Below are 20,709 nucleotides of genomic sequence, written 5' to 3'. Positions count from 1 at the left end.
TATAAACAACAGAATATGCCATTTTCTCAGACAGTCTGAAAATTTATTGCATTTGTGTTTTGATGTTCAGACATCAAATTATAATTTGATGTCTGAACACAAACTAAATTGTATTTTCTTACTGTATATGCTCCAGTATTTTATGAAAGCAGCCTAAGAGTTACACTGAAGTCAAAACAACTCCACATTGCATGCATAGCATTGGGGTCACTTCTAGGTGTGAACATCTGTCCCCACCTCTTTGTTGCCTTTGATGTGCAATCACTGCATAGACCCTATTTGGGTTAATTCCACCTTCCCAAAAACAAAGCGGCTTCCCTTACCTTCATTTTTCTCATGATCACCAGTTTCCCAAGGTACAACTAGGTACCAGATTATTTACTAATTATACCTTTGATGTGTCAAAGAGAGATAACCCCTTAAAATAGATATTGCAGGAAAATGTTTGTTGCATTACAGTTGAAAAAGCTTTGATCTGAAGTGCCAAGTATGTTGAGAATGTTATAATAAAATATTAACCACCTAAAATTAACTGGTCTTTTGAACTGGTATTTGTCTCAACAGTTTGATACCATATAATCAGAAAAATATGCTTATATGTGGATATTATAAAGCACCAAATAAGAGAGACTAGAGCCTCTGTTAAAATGTGATTTGGGTTTATTTATTGTTTCAAATGTTAGCATGTCAGTATTAGAGAAAATGAATAGCAAACTTTATCTAATTAAAAATAAGTCTTATGATATTTACTTAGTTTTTCAAACAGTATAAAATGTAGTCACTATTTTTGCCATTAAATGAATGACTTTTGAGTGCCAGTACCGCTAATTCAAGGCATTAAAACTTTTGAAACAAGCAAAACAGATGGAAGGTCTTTTGGACCCTCAGAGTCAGCACAGTTATCCTACATACAAAGTGCTGGGTTATCATTTGGAATGGAATCAAATGTCCACATTTCACCCTTGAGCATCAGTAACAGGTAATTAGTACATGAAAACTAATATGCACAAGGTACTCTGGAGGAACTTCAAATTCTTCTGTGAAATGTTCAGCACCAACAACGATAAAAGATCTTGGATTAGTCTTTGAAACGTGGTGCTCTTAACCAGCTTTCTAGTTACTTGAACTTGTATCTTTTCGACCAGTCCACCAACCTGTCCAATCACCTCATTAATGATTTCAATTACATTAAATTAGGTTATAGAATTACAGCAGTCAAGTCAAAAAAAAACAAACAGGTTGCAGCTTAGTCGTACTTATACTCAGCATCTCGTGTTTATTTGGATGTTGGTTTAACATCAAAGCCATATATTATGGCAAAACACAATGTTGTATTTGGTTCCAAATCACACTGTTAATTTTAAATCTTTATGGTAAATTTTGAAGAAAAAGTCTTCGAGAAATAAAGGAAAGCACAACTAACCCAATAGGAGACATTTTTTGATGCACTATGAGTATTAACTTAGGGTCTGCATGTATTGTTGTGCCACCGGCAGCACATAATTTTTAAGATTCAGTCCTACTCCTAGTTAAGAAACTCAGCTTTGCCTTTGAAAGGAAGCAGCACATGATGCTGTTCAGCATGTTCCTAATATATGTGAAATTTATTAATTTATGAGAGAAAGGACATCACTAATGGTTAAGCAGTTAAAGTAGTCGATTAATTTTAAATCTGTATTTTTTTTATATTCGTTCATTGGATGTGGGCATTGCTGGCTGGGCCAGCATTTATTGCCCATCCCCGAGGGCATTTAAGAGTCAACCATGTTGCTATGGATCTGGAGTTACATATAGGCGAGACCAGTAAGGACTGCAGATTTCCTTCCCTGAAGAACATTAGCGAACCAGATGGGTTTTTAACAACAATGGTTTCATGGTCAGCATTAGACTTGTAATTCCAGATTTTTATTGAATTCAAATTTCCCCATCTGCTGTGGTGGGATTTGAACCCGGGTCCCCAGAACATTACCCTAGGTCTCTAGATTACCAGTTCAGCGACACTACCACTACGCAAATGCTTCCACTGTGCTTTGTCATTGTGTATGTTTGGTTGTCTAAGATTTATGGAAATACTCAGCATGACGCAGCGAAGTAATTATCTTTGACCTTCCTGCCCCTAGCCTGTAAATCTCAGCGGAACTCTTGCTCCATATGTTTCTGGGTTCCACGAGCAACCCAACAGATGTTTATGTTACTGATATTTATGTGTTATGATTTTGTTTTATAAATTTTCTCCGTTCAATCTCTTAAGGGGTAAACTCCCATCTGTGCTATGGCTGAATCTGACCTCAAGTAATTATCATTAATCTATGAACCTGAACAATAAGGGTTGGAAAGCTATTCAAACCAAATAACCTCATTTTTTTAAAAATGGTGTCTCGGAAAGCAGGAGTAAATCCTAGTCAGTTTCCTCCTACATAACATAATGTGCATCCAACTGAGATTGAGCACATATCCTTCTGGTCAGAATAACTTAATTATACCACGAGACATCAGTGGATGGTGGCAGGTGATAAAGTTAACAAAAAAGCCACGTACTCCAGTCTTGGCATGGTTTGGCTCCACGGGCTCCGGCCTTGACTTCCCTCATTTGCTGCTATTTGGCTCACTAGTCACTAGGAGAGAAACAGCCTGTGATTGGAGAAGCTGCTCCAAGTGGAATTTTACATCAAAACTCAACTGGTTGGCGGGAATTTTGAAAATACTCTTGAGTGCTGTGTAGAAGGGCCCCCCGGGCCATACCTTGGACAAACCTGTCTTATTTCTTTTTTAAATGTGCTCCGAGTTTCCACATAGGTTCAATGGTTGGTATATGTAACAAAGAGAGAATTGGCATTTTTCTGGCATTGCTGCACAGTAGGTCCTTTCTGCCTGCTAAAATATGCAGTGAAAAACGTCAAAGCTCAAAACTCCACTGTACAGGATTGATTTTATGCTCAGCAACTGTCAAAGACAATGTTCAGCAGTACCTAGTTCACTTTGCTGCCTTCAGATTACAACTTCAATGGCCTAGGTTGAATTAATTTTCTTGACTTTAATCTTCCAATCCTACCACTTCTCCTTTGCTTCGAAAGTCCACTGACTTCTAGCAGATCGCACAATAACCAAGAAAAGCCTGCAAGTACAATACTTTGAGAATTGGAGACAGATCAGGAAAAGGACTTCAGTGATTTCCTTAAGGGTTGCTTTGGCTTAGAAATTTAATACAGGTACTTTAACCAACACCAAGGCATTCCATTAGGTCACATTGATGCTATGATGATACAGTATATTATCTGTAGCTCCTACAAACATTACACTCAGTAGGTTCAACCCTTGTATTTATTTATTGCAAAAATGATTTTCAACAACTGAACATGTTTATCACAGTATCAAATATAAGACTACTAAAAGTTACTGTGATCATCCTCAATGGAAGAGCTCATCTTTTTAATTGGCAGAAACTTCATTATGTTTTTCAAAGTTTAACATCAGAAAACACAGAAGCCATAAATAATTTCACATTTGCATACACCTTGAGAAATAAGACTTGAAATGGAAGAGGCTTTATATTCTAAATAGGCTTGTTCAGCTGAAACAAATCCCATTGATTATAGCATGCAATTTAACTGTACAAATGCTTAACACATTCAGAAGAAATAATTTTAGGTGTTAAACTGTTAATCCCTCTGCTGTAAATGGTGCAAACATAATTTCATGTAAACTCATCAAACATTCATCACTGAATAAACTTGAGGCAATGAGTCTTATGCTTGCGGTCTTTGACAATACCTTACTTGGTACTTCCCTATTCTTTATGAAATGAACTGTAATATGCAATTCAGAATATTGTTGATGCCAGTTAGACCAGATTCAATAGGCATCCTCGGCTAGTTACAATATCAAACAAATTTGTACTTTTACTGCAAAGAAATCACCTAGAACCATAGAAAATTACAGCTCAGAAAACAGGCCTTTTGGCCCTTCTTGTCTGTGCCGGACCATTTTTTGCCTAGTCCCACTGACCTGCACTTGGCCCATATCCCTCCACACCCCTCTCATCCATGAACCCGTCCAAGTTTTTCTTAAATGTTAAAAGTGACCCCGCATTTACCACTTTATCCGGTAGCTCATTCCACACTCCCACCACTCTCTGCGTGAAGAAGCCCCCCCTAATATTCCCTTTAAACTTTTCTCCTTTCACCCTTAACCAATGTCCTCTGGTTTCTTTCTCCCCTAGTCTCAGTGGAAAAAGATAGATCTATGATAGATCTGGTGAAAATAGAGTTGAGGTCGAACACTATCCATTTCTTAGTGAATGGTGAAACAGACTTGAGTGACCATGTGGTATATCCATGTTATAATTCTTATGTTCTTCTACAAATCTTCTTTGTACCCCCTCCTGTGCCCCTATATCCTTTCTATAATGGGCAAACAAAACTGAACATAGTACTCCAGGTGTGGCCTGACCAATGTTTGAAACAAGTTTAGCATAATTTCTTTTCTCTTCAATTCCCTACCTCCTGGGGGAAAAATACCCCAGTGCTTGGTTTTATTACTTATGGTCTTTTAATTCATATCTCTGCCTTTTTTCATCCCTATTAGGTGCACCATTTCTTTAAATACTCCTTTTTGATATATTGATAAAAGATGTTTTGAATTCCCCTTTATAATTCCTGCTAATAACTTCTCATTCTCTCTTTGGTTTTGTATGTAATTTTTCAATTTTCTTGTATTTTTTGGTCCCACCTGCCACGGAATAATCACGGGCAAGATGGAAAATTTGGCGGACCATTTAAAATCCCATTGACCTCAGACCGGTCTTGGAGCGGGCACAACCAGAAAATCGCACCCTATGTACTCTGCCTGTTTCATGACTATTTTCTGTACCTCCCATGGATCATAACCCTCCTTTTCCACACAAGTCCAATACCCAGGAGGTAATTGTTGGAGGGGAAGAGTCCAAAACAATTCAATCAAGAAGAATTAGTTGACCTCATTAGTAAATTGGAATGGTGCAAAATCAAAGATCCACACTGAAGGCAGTTCGGTTGTTTATACAGCTTCAACTGAAGTATTGCATTACATTATATAGTGTAATGTAATCTTTCAAATCGATAAAGTCCTTAACAATTGCATAGTCCCAGGACTTCAGCAATGGTTTCCATCTTGTTGGTCATTCACAATAAGTTGAAAAGCGCCATCCTATCAGATAGGCTTTATGTTGGACACTTGAACATTAGTCTTTCTCTAATTCTGATTGATGTCACCAGCATAAAATAATTTTTCTCTTTGACAAGATTTAAAATTTGCTGCTTGACTAATATAAGATCTGTGTAAATTGACCAAACAATTTCACTTGTTTAAGAATTGCATCAGTACAGCACATCTAATGAAGTTCGCCAATATCAATCTAAAAGATGAGTCAGAACCAGCAGTGTTTACTTCAAGCAAACTCCTTCGAGCATTCTACAAAGCTTCGGATGCATAATTTAAAGTGAAAAATCTTTAATGGGTATGAAAACAGTGGTGGGTGGAGGAAAACTTCATTTCAAATAAAATAAAAACCTGTTCTGCTTTCCAAATGTTTACACAACGCAGCCTAATTTCAAACCAATTTAACAGCAATAGTCAGTGGTTCATTTCATTTCTCGCTTCACAGCAGTGACAGCCTGAACACAATTTGTAATCTCATGGAAAGTAAAGCAGCAGTGTACCATGCTTTACAAAAATACAGCAAGATATAATTGAAATTGCAACAGATTAGTGGCACATGATTAATTTTTACTTTGAAAGCAAGATGCTGTAGTGTTTCTCATTGCTAATGCATATATTATTTATAGTATTGGTCATTTGTTTTAATAGGACTACTTTATAAATGATATATGGTCCTCCTTATGCTTTTGACCTTTTAGATTTTTGGAATGGAAATCTAGCATGTTCTGGTGGCAGCAATGTGTTTAACACTTCTGTCAAAAAAACTCATACAGAGTAAATGTAGTATTTCTGCCAGACATAATCAACATGATTGTCACACACATACATAATGGACAGAATTTTCCGATCTCTCACACCTCGCTGCTGCTGCCAGCAAGAATAGAGAATTTGGCGCTCAGCCAAATCTCCATTCACTGCAGTGGAACTGGAGAATCCCAGCTGCAGACGAGGTTGGAGAATTTCAGCCAATTAAATGCCATTCTATGAACATAAAAAGTAAAGTTTTGACCTACCGCAAAGAGTGACCCCTGATGGATGCACGCACCTGGAGAAAGAAAAGAGGAAGTCAGCTCACTGATGAAGGATTGTTTTAACTATAACAACTGTTAAAATAATTCAGTTCCAATTTTCCTCCAGCAATACATATACTATCAATTTTAGTCATCTCATATTGTTTACTTTACTTTATGGAAATATTACTTGGTAAGAGAGACAGAAGAGTACCTACTTCCCAAATGATTCATTGGATGAATGCACTAAGCTACATAAACAAATTCAATCCCTGCCCTGCACCTAATCTTGGGTACAGTTCTCCTCATACTACAATTAGCCTCAAAACTCAACGATAGGGAGGAGAGAGAAAAATGTCAGGCTTCTTGCTCCTAATCATCTTGCAGGATCAGGGGTGTTTTCGAGAATAGCAAAGGACCACCAAAAAGTTGGTTAAAAATAGGAAAAAATAGAATGAGAGTAAAAGGGCAAGAATATAAAAACAGAATAAATTACAAATATATAAAAAGGAAGAGAGTAGCAAATGTAAATATTGGCCCCTTAGATGTACAGATAGGAGAAATAATATTGAATGAGGAAATAGCAGGGACACTTAACAAATATTTTGTGTCTATCTTCACAATAAAAGGTACAAATTATTTCCCAAAAATAGAGGATAGCTAAGAGGCTAATATGAGTGAGAAAATTAAGGTAATTAATATGAGCAAAGAAACATTATTGGATAAACGGGACATTTTCAAATTGACAGATTGTGACTAGGAATGTTGCAAGGATTAGTACTGAGGCCTCAGCTATTTACAATCTGTATTAATGACTTTGACAAAGAGACCGAGAGTAACGTTTCTAGCTTTACTGATTATACAGAATTAGCTGGGAATGCAAGCTGTGAAGAGATACAGACAGGTTAGGAAAGTGGATAACAAGGTGGCAAATGGAGTGTAATGTAGGAAAGTGGAAGGGTGTTCACTTCAGTACTAAGCACAGAAAAGAAGAATATTTTTTAAAAAGTATTCAACCTGTAAATTTTGATGTTTAGAGAGTCTTTGCTGAACTCACACAAAGAATATAGGCGGAATCTTACAAAACAAATGGCAAGGTGTCAGGATCTGACTGAAAACTGGCACGTTTTTCTCCACAGAAACAGGCAGGTTTTCTCTCAAGATCACATGACACTGTCAAAAAAAGCAGGGGGTATGTTTCACAGTCATTTTTGAGGAGCGGTGCCTATCACCACAAAACGTCCATAACAGATGCCATCTTCCTGGCCCTACACTCAACCCTGGAACACCTAGATAACAAAGACACCAATGTCAGACTATTTATTGACTACAACTCAGCCTTCAACACCATTATTCCTACAAAACTCATCTCCAAACTTCGTGGCCTGGGGCTCAGCTCGTCTCCCTGCAACTGGATCCTTAACTTCCTTATACACCACAATCAGTACGTTCAGGTAACACCACCTCCTCCACGATCATCCTCAGCACCGGTGCCCCACAAGGCTGTGTCCTCAGCCCCTTACACCCTTGACTGTGTGGCCAAATTCCCCTCCAACTCGATTTTCAGGTTTGCTGATGACACCACCATTGTGGTCAGATCTCAAACAATGACGAGACCTGTAAATTTACAGAAAGAGGTAGAGAATCTGGTGAACTGGTGCGATAATAATCTCTCCCTCAATGTCAAAAAAAAGGAGATAGTCATTGACTTCAGGAAGCGTAGTAGAGGACATGGCCCTGTCTACATCAATGGGGTCAAAGTAGAAATGGTCGAGGGCTTCAAGTTTTTAGGTGTCCTGATCACCAACAACTTGTCCTGGACCCTCCATGCAGATGCTATAGTTAAGAAAGCCCACCAACACTTCTACTTTCTCAGCAGACTAAGGAAATTTGGCATGTCTGCTACAACTCTCACCAACTTCTACAGATGCACCATAGAAAGCACTCTTTCTGGTTCTATCACAGCTTGGTATGGCTCCTGCTCTACCCAAGACCGCAATAAACTACAAAGCGTCGTGAACGAAACCCAGTCCATCATTCAAACCAGCCTCCCATCCAATGACACTGTCCACACTTCCCGCTGCGTCGGTAAAACAGTTCGCATAATCAAGGACCCTATGCACCCCGTATATATCTCTTCCACCTTCTTCCATCAGGAAAAAGATACAAAAGACTGAGTAAATGTACCAACCGACTCAAAAACAGCTTCTTCCCGGCTGCCATTAGACTTTTGAATGGTCCTACCTCGCATTAAGTTGATCTTTCTCTACACCCTAGCTATGACTGTAACACTTCATTCTGCACTCACTCATTTCCTTCCCTATGTACGATATGCTTTATCTGTATAGTGTGCAAGAAACAATACTTTTCACTGTGTACTAATACATGTGACAATAATAAATTAAATCAAATCAAATCAAAGACGCCAGTAAAGCCAGCTCACAAAGATCAGGGCACCCTTTTTAAAGGGCATCCCGATCAGAGCAAAACATAAACTCTCTTCCCCCCACCAAATAGTCATCGCCAACATCTCCTTCTCCACCCCCCTCCACCTTTTTCTTTTCTCCTATGTACTTTATGAACGGTACATTTTACCTGTACAGTACACAGGAAACAATACTTTTCATTGTATTCAAGTATGTGACAATAATACATCAAATCAAAAACTCCCATGCATTGCTGACATCTCCCTCTCATCCCTCCCCCGAGCATCAACTACATTTCCTCCCCCCACTTCAGTGCCGAGTCCCTCCCATCATCCCACTACACATACAATACCTCCCCACCCCATTTCCATAAAGTGCCCACTCACATCTGCCCCGACACTGCCCTTTTGCATAGGTTGGCAGTGCCAGGAGACAGTGCCCAGGCATGTCCCTCTCCTCCAGAAGCCATACTCATCTTTGTGGCTCCGGAAGGATCCCCTCGACAGGTTAACGTCTGGGTGAACCTATTGTGTCACGTTGGTGAGGTTTGAAAATACGGTGAGGGGGAAAAATATGGCAGGAGGTCTGATGCAAATACATTAATATGAGGTTCTGGCCTTTTGTGAGTGTGAACCTCATAATGTCACTAGTGAGGGGCTGGGAAAAATCACGGAACACAATCTCTCCAGAGAGAATTGCGTTTCCCAACTCTCTCCAGATTTTCAGCCCGTGTCACTGTTCTATCTGACGGTGAACGCAGGCTGAAATTCATCCCCTATAGAAACTTAGCATGGAGTGCAGCAAGCAATTAGGAAAGCAAATGATTTGTTTGTCTTATTGCAACGTGTTTGAAGTATAACAATCAAGAACTTTTGTTACAATTGTACAAGGCTTTGGTGAGACCACACTAGACGTACTGTGCACAGTTTTGGTCTCCATATCTAAGGAAGGCTACACTTGCCTTGGGGACAGTACAGCAAAGGTTCACTACATTGCTTCCTCAGATGAGAGGATTGTCCAATGATGAAACACTGAGTAAATTGGGCAGATACTTTCTAGAGTTAAGAAGAATGAGAGTTGTTCTCATTGATTCTGAAGAGATTTGACAGGGGAAACATGGACAGGTTGTTTTCCCTGACTGGGGAATCTAGAATCTGGAACATCGGCATACAGTCTCAGGATAAAGAATGGGGTTGATATTTAAGACTGAAATGAAGAGAAAGTTTTTCACTCAAAACGTTATGAATCTTTGGAATTTACTACTCCAAAGGGGGTTGTTGATACTCCATTGTTGAATATATTTAAGATTGTAGTCTCAGAGAATCAAGAGATATGGGGAGCAGGCAAGAAAATGGAGTTGAGGCTGAAGTTCAGCCATGGTCGTATTGAATGGCAGATCAGGCTTGAGGGTCCCTATGCTCTGCACCTGCTCCCATTTCTCATGTTCTTACATTCTTCTGGCATATGTACAAATAATGGCAACTTGGTTAAGACCGTGCCCCAGCAGGAAACAGAGCTTTAAGGTAGAAAGGGTAAAGCTGGCAATAAAAGATCAACACATCTTCAAAAATAGAGGTGGTGAATACAATGGCAAACATAATATGCTGAACTAGCTCTAGTTAGGCCACAATTAGAATACTGTTCTGGACCCTCTAACTTAGGAATGTTGAAAGAGGATTCAGAAACCCCATAATGAGTAGCACAACATATATTGTCTAAACTTATGCATGATGAGCTACAACTTGGATAAGGCCTCCCCCCATTAAACTGTACCTAGCACGAGACACTGCCTTTAGGAGAGGTGAACGGACAACTGGGACATAGGACTACATTTCAAACCAACTAGTCGGTGCTGAGGTATACGCTCCACACAAGTCTCCTCTTAGTCCATCCACCGCATCTCAACCTTGCAGCATACCTTTCTATTTCTTTTTCCCTCACACAGCCATCCAGTTCCCCTTTGAATGTATCTAAGCTATTTGCCTCAATCAATTCCCTGGTCGGAAGTTCCATTTCTAAACATTGCATAAAATTTCCCATTTCCCAAATGAGAGTTTTTGGTAACTATCCTGTTTTTATGACCCAAAATTTTAAATTCTCCCACAATTGGAAATTTTTTCACCACATCTATCCTACCCAACCCATTCATAATTTTAAAGACCTTGATGAGGACACCACTAAATCTTTTATTTCCTGAAGTTGAAAACACAAACTGTTCAATCTTTCCCAATAGCTCAAATCTCTCAGTTCTGGTACTATCCTCGGAATTTTTTTTGTATTTGCTCCACTGTTTCTTCCTTCCCGTAGTATGGGAACCACATCTGGGTACAGTAATTTAAATGCCTGAACAGTGTCCTACCCATTTTTAACATAACTTTGCTATTTTTGAATTCCATACCCTTGAGGAATAAATCATAATGCTTTGTTAGCAGTTTTAGTTGTTTTATTGACCTGCAATGCTACTTTGAATAATTTGTTCACTGGTATCTCTAGATTCCTTTGCTCGTTACGCCATTCGTTTTTTTTCCCTAAGGTGTGAGTAATGTTTCTACTTTTCTTCCCAAAGTGAAACACATCACATTCATCTATATTGATGTACAATTGCCACTTAACACCGCAATCTGCAAGTTTCCTAATGCCTTCTTATAAAAAGTTGCATTCTTCCTCTGTGTTAGCTCTACCTGGGTATCTGCAAATTTTGATCTCCCATACTTGTTCCTCAGTGAAAATCAATCATTTAGATTATGAATAACAGTGACCCAGTACTAACCCTTGTAGAATAATGCTTTCCAACTTCCAACAATTTGAATAACTACCCTTTTACCCCTACCTACTCTGTGCTTTCTATTTTTCAGTCAATTTGCCATTCTTGCAAATATTTTTTTCCCCAACTCCACTTGCTCTCACCTTTTCATAAGCCTATCTTATCAAAGACCGTTTGAAAATAAAAATAGCTGATCTATGCTGCACCAACCTTGTCTATTTTTTCCCCATTATCTCTTCAAACCAATCAGGTTTACTAAGTGTGACTTAGCCGTTTGGAATCCATGCTGACAAAATGTTATTATACTTTCTGTCCTCAAATGATCTCTGGCTACTTCTTTCAGGACAGGTTCCAGTATCTTTCCTCCTGCTGAAATTAAGCTGATTGGTCTGTAGGTTCCCAAGTTTAGTTTTCCAGATTGTGTTCTATATAGTAAGATGTCAAAATGTATATGGTATGAGAGAGGGATTTGATGTACCCAAATTAGTAAATGCTTTGGAAGTTGGTATACATCTTACAAGAAATAGATTTGAGGTCCATTTGTCAAGGTGTGCATACACTACTATGTATTTGCAAAAGAAAAACAGTAATGTGTAAGCAACATGATTCAGGAAAAAATAAAACAGAATGCAGACAGATGTAATTGCTGTCTAAACTCCAAACTTAATTTGAAAGCAGGATGTCTATATATTTAGAATATTTTAATCTTAATTTGCATTGATACAATAATTGGGTGGTGTACTGGTATGAAAGGTATTGTGTACTGTCATTAAAGATTAACCACAAAATTCCTTTAAGAAATGTTACTCAGATTTTATCTCAGCTTATTCAGATGTTAAATGTTCGGAACCCTACATTCAATTTCTCATTCCAGACATGAAGAAAACACCAATTTGTAAGGTTTTTAAATAATGTTCCCTTTTATATTTATGTCCACTTTTTCGTAAATAACAAAGAGGAAACAAACCCATAAGAAAGAAAGCCACTGTGCACAACAGGAATCCAAATACCTTGGTTAAAATAGTCTATTATTTTTCAGCAAATCCATTACTTATTATTGTATAGTGCATCTGCATGCTGGTATTTTATAAAAGATCCTTTCCCACTTTTCAACCCACTAGTCAGAACTGTGGAGCAAGACTCATCAGCTTTTACTTAGAAAATTATAAAATAATCTGGCAGCATAACTAACAGAAGGAATAAAATTTGATGACATAAGCAGAAAGTGGTTATGAGTAGTAGGAAATAGTTACTTGATGAAAAGTTCGTCATTGAAGAAATGAATGAGACTGATAAAATATGAACGGCAAATTTTGTGAATGAAGGAGTAGGAGGTTCAGTTTATAAATTGTTCCTGCATTATTTATTTCTACTCAGTTATTTACACTACATGATTATATTCTTATCGTCAAACTCCTTGTTAAGTTAGAAAGTATGGTCTCTCTCTCGTGCAGATACTGAAAACTTGACATAACAACAGAAAATGATAGAAGCCTCAGATAAGACATGGTCTGAGTTAAGGTTTCACGTCACCTTTCATCAAAACTGGAAAAGTTAGAGATGTAACAGATTTTAAGCATTTATTATCTATTTCCTTAATTCCCTTGAACTGAGTGGATCTGGAGTCACATGTAGGCCAGACAAGGTAAGGATGGCAGATTTTCTTCCCAAAAGGACATTAGTGAACCAGATGGTTTGATGGTCAACATTAAGACTTTTTAATTCCAGATTTTTACTGAATTCAAATTGCACCATTTGCCATCGTGGGATTCAAACCCAGATCCCCAGTGCATGACCCTGGGTCTCTGGATTACTAGTCCAGCGACAATACCAATGCACCACCACCAACCCCAGGATGGTACAAAGCAAAAGATGGTGGTAATGGTACAATAAAAGAAAACAATAGATGGATCTGAAGCTCTAATGACTGTGGAACAGGATTGTCCAAAATACGGCCCATGGGCTACAATACGGCCCATCATGCCTCTCTATTCAGCCCGCAGACTCACTGTTCAAAATATAGATAAGCTAAAATAAAGATCATGCAGGGAGTTGCTCCTCCAATCAGAAGTCACTTCTCTCCTTTGTTTGCTGCTGATAGGTTCCTAGGCATGAAGGTGAGTGCCATTGTGCATTCTCTTTCCACCTTTGGTCATCTTCTCTCTCACTCTCCTGTGCAGTCCCAGCCACCTAAAGAAGCACAGGGGTCAAAATGGTAGAGCGGGCTCAGGCCATGAGGAATGGCAGAGTTGCAGCAACAGCACCCACACGCCCAAGGCAGCTGCAGTCTCAACATGATAGAGTGAGGAACAGCCTCTTGCTACCTTCACACTCATCCTAAATTCCTCCACAGAGGTAAAATGTTCAAACGTTGCAGGCCCGGGTGGGAAGTGAGAGGGTGAGGTGAGTAAAGTAAGTGTGAGGATTGTGAGACTGGAAGTGAGGTGGCCACACACACTTTTCCCCTCTTCCTCCTCCCTCCCCAAAATCCTATCCACAAAGCAGACCAGGAGAGAAGGAAAACACAGACTGAAATGCAAGTTGCTTCAAACCCCCATTTTGTATGAATTCTGCTGAGCCTAGCTCAGAGTATGCACCAGCAGAGGTGGACACAAAGCTAGCGTTAGTTAAATCCAAATCCTTTGCTCAGTCCCAGTCTCCACCCCTTCCCTCATGACTTGGACATGGGGCCTAGTCTGTCTCTCTAGCTTTGCTTCTAAGCGAAAAGACAAAAAAGATTTTATAGGTTAGCTCAGCTGCTTGGCACTTTTTAATGATAATTTTTATTAATTACTTTAATCAAATTATTGCTTTGATATTGATTATTTTAAAAATTCATATTTAATGTTGTGCCAAACCTCATCTTTCCAAATGGAGTGAGAAAGAAAATTGTAATCTGGCCCCTCACATGAAAAGCTTGGATAATCCTGCATGTAGAAGAACCATTACCAGCAGTTGTTTTCCGAAAAAAAAACAGAAAAGTGGTTATGACCTGAAACTGTTGGAATCAACATTGAGTCTGGAAGGCTGTAAAATGCCTACTTAAAAGAAGCCTCTTATCTACGTCTTCATTCTGCAAGTTTTCTTTGTATATTCTCTCCTGGTTTAGCCTTTCTCATTAGCTTCTTAACTATTCTGCTTCTTTTTTCCTTTCACTGGAAAATCGTTTGGTGATAAGGCATGGTGTAGTGGGAAGTGAACTGCTACAGGGGCTACATTTTGGATGAGGGTTGTGTTGACGATGCAGTCCTCAGCAGTTCCCTTTCCATTATTTTTTTCCCATCCCTCCACATTGTACCTCCTACCCATTCATTTTCTTCTCCACTTTCTGCCAATCCCTCACTCCCAGCAGTACAATGCCTTTTCCTCTCTGAACAATCCACCAATTCCTCTATCTTTACTTCTTTTCCTCTGGCCCCGCAGTCACTCATTTCACTTTTAATCCTCCACTTTCACCGCTCCACCATTCCTAATTTCTTCCTTCAAAACCAAATGTTGCCTCTCATTCACCCTTCCTATATTTCCCTCAAAGACACATTACATTGTTTGCCTTCACAGTTCAACTTGTCTTTTTAATTGTGTTCAATTTAATTCTGTTAATTAGAGAAACTGTCTGTCTTTGCTATGTCTGCCTTTTTTCTTTTTTCCCTTGGTCTCATAGGTTTTTGAAATTATAATCTTTGTCTCACCGGAATGAACTATTAGCATTATCCTTTTCTAACTAGCAGCTGGAGATAATTAGCTGCCTTCAAAATTCAATGGCTATTTATTTGAATCTACAAGTGGCATTATAAGAAGAAGACAATTTTCCCCATTGGGTCGTCCCCTCAAATTCTCTTCATCTCTGGCATTTCTAGAACATAAAACAAAGATATAACAGGTGTGTTGTCAGAACATCTCACTTTTATGTGCATGCACATGTACACAGGAGGCACAGTTTTAACACAAACAGTTCATTTTAAAAAAGGCTAATGGAATGTTGGCTTTTATCTCAAAGTAGTTTTAATTCAAAAATGTAGAAGTAATGCTTCAGTTGCAGAGCCTCAAAGAGACCCAATCCAGAGCACTGTATTCAGTTTGGGTGCTGAACCTTGGGAAATATATTTGACCTTGGAAAGAAAACAGTGCAGATTCACCAGAATATCAGAGCTTATTTGATTTGATTTATTATTGTCACATGTATTAACATACAGTGAAAAGTATTGTTTCTCACGCACTGTACAGACAAAACATACCATTCATAGATGAGGAAACGAGAGAGTGCAGAATGTTGTGTTACAGTCATAGCTAGGGTATAGAGAAAGATCAACTTAATGCAAGGTTCAAAAGTCTGACTCCAGCAGGGAAGAAGCTGCTCTTGAGTCGGTTGGTACGTGACCTCAAACTTTTGTATCTTTTTCCCGATGGAAGAAAGTGGAAGAGAGAATGTCCGGGGTGCATGGGGTCCTTAACTATGGCTGCTTTGCCGAGGCAGAGGGAAATGTAGACAAAGTCAATGGATGGGAGGCCGGTTTGCCTGATGAATTGAGCTACATTCACGACCTTTTGTAGTTCCCTGCAGTCTGGGCAGAGCAGGAGCCATACCAAGCTGCGATACAACCAGAAAGAATGCTTTCTATGGTGCATCTGTAGAATTTGATGAGAGTCGTAGCTGACATGCCAAATTTCCTTAGTCTTCTGAGAAAGTAGAGGCATTGGTGGGCTTTCTTAACTATCGTGTCGGCTTGGGGAGGACCAGAACAGGTTGTTGGTGATCTGGACACCTAAAAACTTGAAGCTCTCGACCCTTTCTACTTCATCCCTGTTGATGTAGACAGGGGCATGTTCTCCTTTACGCTTCCTGAAGTCGATGACAATCTCTTTTGTTTGTTGACATTGAGGGAAAAGTTATTGTTGCTGCACCAGTTCACCAGATTCCCTATCTCATTCCTGTACTCTGCCTCATCATTGTTTGAGATCTGACCCACTACGGTGGTGTCGTCAGCAAACTTGAAAATCGAATTGGAGGGGAATTTGGCCACACAGTCATAGGTGTATAAGGAGTATATAGGAGGCTGAGAACACAGCTTTGTGGGGCACCAGTGTTGAGTATGATCGTGGAGGAGGTGTTGTTGCCTATCCTTATTAATAGGTATGGAGCAATGGGGGTAAATAAAGTCAAGATACAAATCAACCAGGATCTAGCTGAATGGTAGAACAGGGTCAGGGAGCTTAATAGCCTACTCCTGTTCCTATATTTTATTTTTGTCCATTCAAATGTTACCCCTGCAGAGTATTTCAAATTTGTTTTCTCACTTTTCTTCAAATAACTTCAGAAATATTTTAAACAAAAAGACCGAGATGCCAATGAAAAAATATTCCCTCATATAGCTGACTGAACGCTTCCTGTGAAATTCCATAAACCCAGATAGCACAATTCAAATTCAGCTCAAGAAAATGCAGTTATGATCAGAGTGACTCAATTCAAATGGTATAACTTATCTTTGTATCATACAATAGAAAAAAATTGTCACCTTTACCCATATTAATGGCTCATCTTGACTTATGGGTTGACAACTAACTGATCCTCTAGTATCTCTGACCTTACGTCTCAGCAAAGCCTCTTGCAACATTCTCTTTAAAATCCCGCTTGCCTGTGCAGCATTCTGCTTCAAAGGCCCTTTGGTCTGTCAACCTGTATTCACAATCCCTATTTTAAGTCCCTTAGTCATAGTCATAAATGGAATCAAGGATTTTCCAATATGAAGGACATGGGATATTTTTCAGCTTCTTAGATAACGAGTAGTTCATGGTTTGCAGTCTATTAAAAAACATCCAATTTAGCTCATCATCGGTCTCAAGTAACCATTGCACCAGTGTTTTTAAACTGGTTTGAAGGGACCATGCTTTTATTTTACAAAGAAAGAAGTAACTTTTTTCCAAATGATTTCTGTAAAAAAAAAGGTCCTAAAACAGAATAGAGTGTGTGTGTCTGTATGTGCCCTGTCTCTCTGTGTGTAAGTACATATATGTGCATCTGCATGTTAGAATTGGGCTCAGGCGTGATGATCCCCATGGTAGAAAAACCTCCTATTTCAACTATCTATGGCCACATGAGTAACATGATGTGGAGATGCCGGCGTTGGACTGGGGTAAACACAGTAAGAAGTTTAACAACACCAGGTTAAAGTCCAACAGGTTTATTTGGTAGCAAAAGCCACAAGCTTTCGGAGCCTTAAGCTCCTTCTTCAGGGTGAGTGGGAATTCATGAGTAACATACAGGATTGTGACATTTTCTCACCAGAGAGGATGGAAGTTAATTGCAAATTCAAAAAGACAATTCAATTTGTTTTCTTTTCCTCTCAGGCATCAGTATCTGACTCTGTCTCAGAATCACTGCAGTTGTTTTTAGTCTGTCTCTGTTAATTCCCAGATCACCAAAGAAAATGTTACAAAATGATATGGGAAAGTAAAATGCTGTGCTAACACGTTAGTGCTGAGTCTCCTGTTGAAATAAAATGAAACCATGTTTTTTAAAAGTATCGTTCCAATGCACAATCCTCACTTACTAATGCTGGACTAGAGGGTCACTGAAAACAATATCAACTTTCTCTGGAATTTGTTTATATCTAACAGTAACTACTTCCACTCATGTCTATTCAAAATAAACTAACAGACAAATAAAACTGGAGTATAACAGACTTAGTGTGTGTATTTGTTGGGGAATGGATTGAGGGAATAAATCAAAACAATCCTTGAAATATTGTTTTCGTAGCAATGTATCAAGTGCTGAATCAACACATCCGGATTAATTTCCAAAACAAAACAGCTAGACAATTAATATGACAATGCCCACCCTCACCACATCTAATCGTATCTTTTCCTCTTTTGACTGATCAACATTACATATCATATAACTTCTTGAAAATATTGATCACCTCTTCTTCTAAACATATGAATGGTCCCTGACGGTGCGGTTTGCAGGTATTTGTGGTACTGCGGGCAGTTGTCACATGCACCACAGCCTCGCACACAAGTGTGGAACCGAGCACCTCTCTCAAGACACCGGGGTTAACCTACCCCGTAGGAGGGACAAGCAAATGGTGTAGAAATATCTGCAGAACAGCTACCCTTCCATATAAAACAAATCTAAATTTATGAATTTATAAATACGTGTTGCTCTCAGAGGTAAGGTCAGATCAGCCTTCTGACCCGGGTCGCGCAAAAAGCACGGTAAGTTTCTTGTGAAGAAGGTTTTCGGCGACATCCCAATATTGTTGAATTGCCTTTTTACAAATGATTTCAAAGTAGCACCTCCCCCACATTATTCATCGCTAACCATTTTAACAGAAACAGTGCAAGGAGGTCCTCGCTCAAATGTGGGTCCCACCAGTTAATGCCAGATATTGTGAAGTGAAGTAATAAGCTTTTAATAAAGTGTAAAATCGGGTATGCATTTGAATATTCCTAATTCTTGATTATTCCTAATTCCGGAGATATGATGTAAACCTGTGTGTGCGCGCGTGTGTGTGAAGCCATAAGAAATGTTGCCCTTTTAAGCTGGGTTCAAAGACAACGGCCGATTTGTGAATGAACGGTAATAACAAACTACTCAGAAGTCCACAATTCGGTTACTTGGTTTACTGGGAAGGGGAGAGCAGCCAAAACGCAAATCAAAAAATAAACAGAAGGAGGATGGGTGTTACTTAAGTGACAATGCTGCCTGTAATATCACACTGCAGTGCCCCTGAAACTTAGGCGATTACAGCGTTGCCTCTGATAAATGAATGGGAGTAATTTGTAGTGACTTTCGCTTCCGAACAGTAAACGCTGCTGGAACATGTCTACAGACCATTCATGATACATCAAAAGAAGATGCAATAGAATTTCTTATAAGTTGCAATATCTCCAAATTGTAACAAATTCGTGAAACTAGTTACAGTGTTTACCCATCTTAAAGAGCAAATCAGATTCTCAATGTATTCAATTCAGTCGCAGTTTTGGATAACTCTCCGAAGTCCTTTGCATTTTTATTCGTTATTATTAAGCAGGTTACTAAAATTAACATGATACCAAAGAACTGGAGACTTCACTAAAACCTAAACGCGCGTGGCAAGGGTAGTAAAATTGATGACTTGATCCGATAAATGTTGTGGAAAGGAAAGCACTGTAAAGTACAATACTCAATAAATATTACATGTACTAACCTTCACTCTGCTGCGGCAAGGTTACAAAGCCGATCAACACAGCAGCAGCAACAACCCAAAGGCTCAAGTCATTCATGATGGTGATTCGGCATGAATACAACGTCTGGAAGATTGTTATTTTCGTTTCAGGCGAAAGCCGGTAGACAGGCACTTGCAAAAGACATATCCCAGATCCTTGATGCGGTTGAAGTTAATGCGTGGGGGGGTGGGGTGGGGTGAGGGGGCGTATAAATAAATCAATGACTTTTCTCTGAGAGCACTTGCAAATTGTGGCTGTGCCAAATATTTTCATGTGTCTGCGGGTCCTGCTTCCAGCACGCTGAATCCTGTTGGGGGTTGGACTGAACTGCAGTTGAGGATAGTGGTGAGTTTGGGGAGCAGGGAGAATCGGCGCTGATGTCCTCTCTCCCGCACCAGCTCACATTTACCTTTTTCTGCTCAGTGTGAACTTCACTTTGACACCATCCGACACCAACCCCGTCCCTCCCCCCAAAAAACTGTAAATTAAAAAAACTCCACACAAAATATTTTTTTCCGCGCCGAACACAATCGTCCCTCAAGTCACTCGAGCAGAAATTTCTCTACGATGTATTTCTCACAGAAACTTTGTTTTGATAAGGGAAGGGGGGGACATTTTTTAAAAATGGTATTTGCCTCAGCAGCAGCAGCAGCCGGTGCCTGGGCTATAAACTGGCGGCAGGAGTCTCTGCACGAGCTGGGGGCGGGAGTAATTTCTTTTTGCTTTGAATGCAGCTGGTCCGGTCTTCCAAAGCCTCCCGGGGCTGCGGGGTGATCAGACCGAGCAAGAGGAGGGAGGTGAGAGAAAACCCCCCCGATCCTTGAGAAGAAGTTTGGGAGGGAGGAGAAGTGCTGGAGTTGTGACAAAACTCGCAGTTGCTACTTGGTAACTGGGATACATTGGGCAGAGGCCGGGATTCCAGCGAGTCACGTGGATGTAACCCGATCCTCTCTCTCCCCCCCCCACCTTCCATTTACTCTCCAGCTTTCGGGGCAGCTCTCTCTCTCTCTGTCCCTCCCTCTCTTAAAACAGGAACAAAAAAGTTCATCCAAATCCCAACTATTCCTAGCATTACACCCAAACAGCTGCAGTAATTCAGTCAAAAGAA

At 39.6% G+C, this 20,709-nt stretch overlaps 1 protein-coding gene across 1 annotated transcript in view; it reads right to left on the bottom strand.

Annotated features, from left to right (window-relative positions):
* fras1 (Fraser extracellular matrix complex subunit 1) overlaps positions 1-19,690 on the bottom strand; it is a 469,072-nt gene extending 449,382 nt beyond the window's left edge. Inside the window, exons 1-2 of the mRNA XM_078235603.1 lie at positions 19,583-19,690; positions 6,210-6,241 (exon numbers count right to left, since the gene is read on the bottom strand). Coding sequence (XP_078091729.1) covers positions 6,210-6,241; positions 19,583-19,658 — 108 coding nt within the window. The 5' untranslated portion in view covers positions 19,659-19,690. The remainder of the gene's footprint in view (positions 1-6,209; positions 6,242-19,582) is intronic.
* Between the last annotated feature and the right edge of the window lie 1,019 nt (positions 19,691-20,709).

This window comes from Mustelus asterias, chromosome 1 (assembly GCF_964213995.1).
Source record: "Mustelus asterias chromosome 1, sMusAst1.hap1.1, whole genome shotgun sequence".
Lineage (NCBI taxonomy): Eukaryota > Metazoa > Chordata > Chondrichthyes > Carcharhiniformes > Triakidae > Mustelus > Mustelus asterias.
This window is presented reverse-complemented; position numbering and strand designations above follow the sequence as displayed.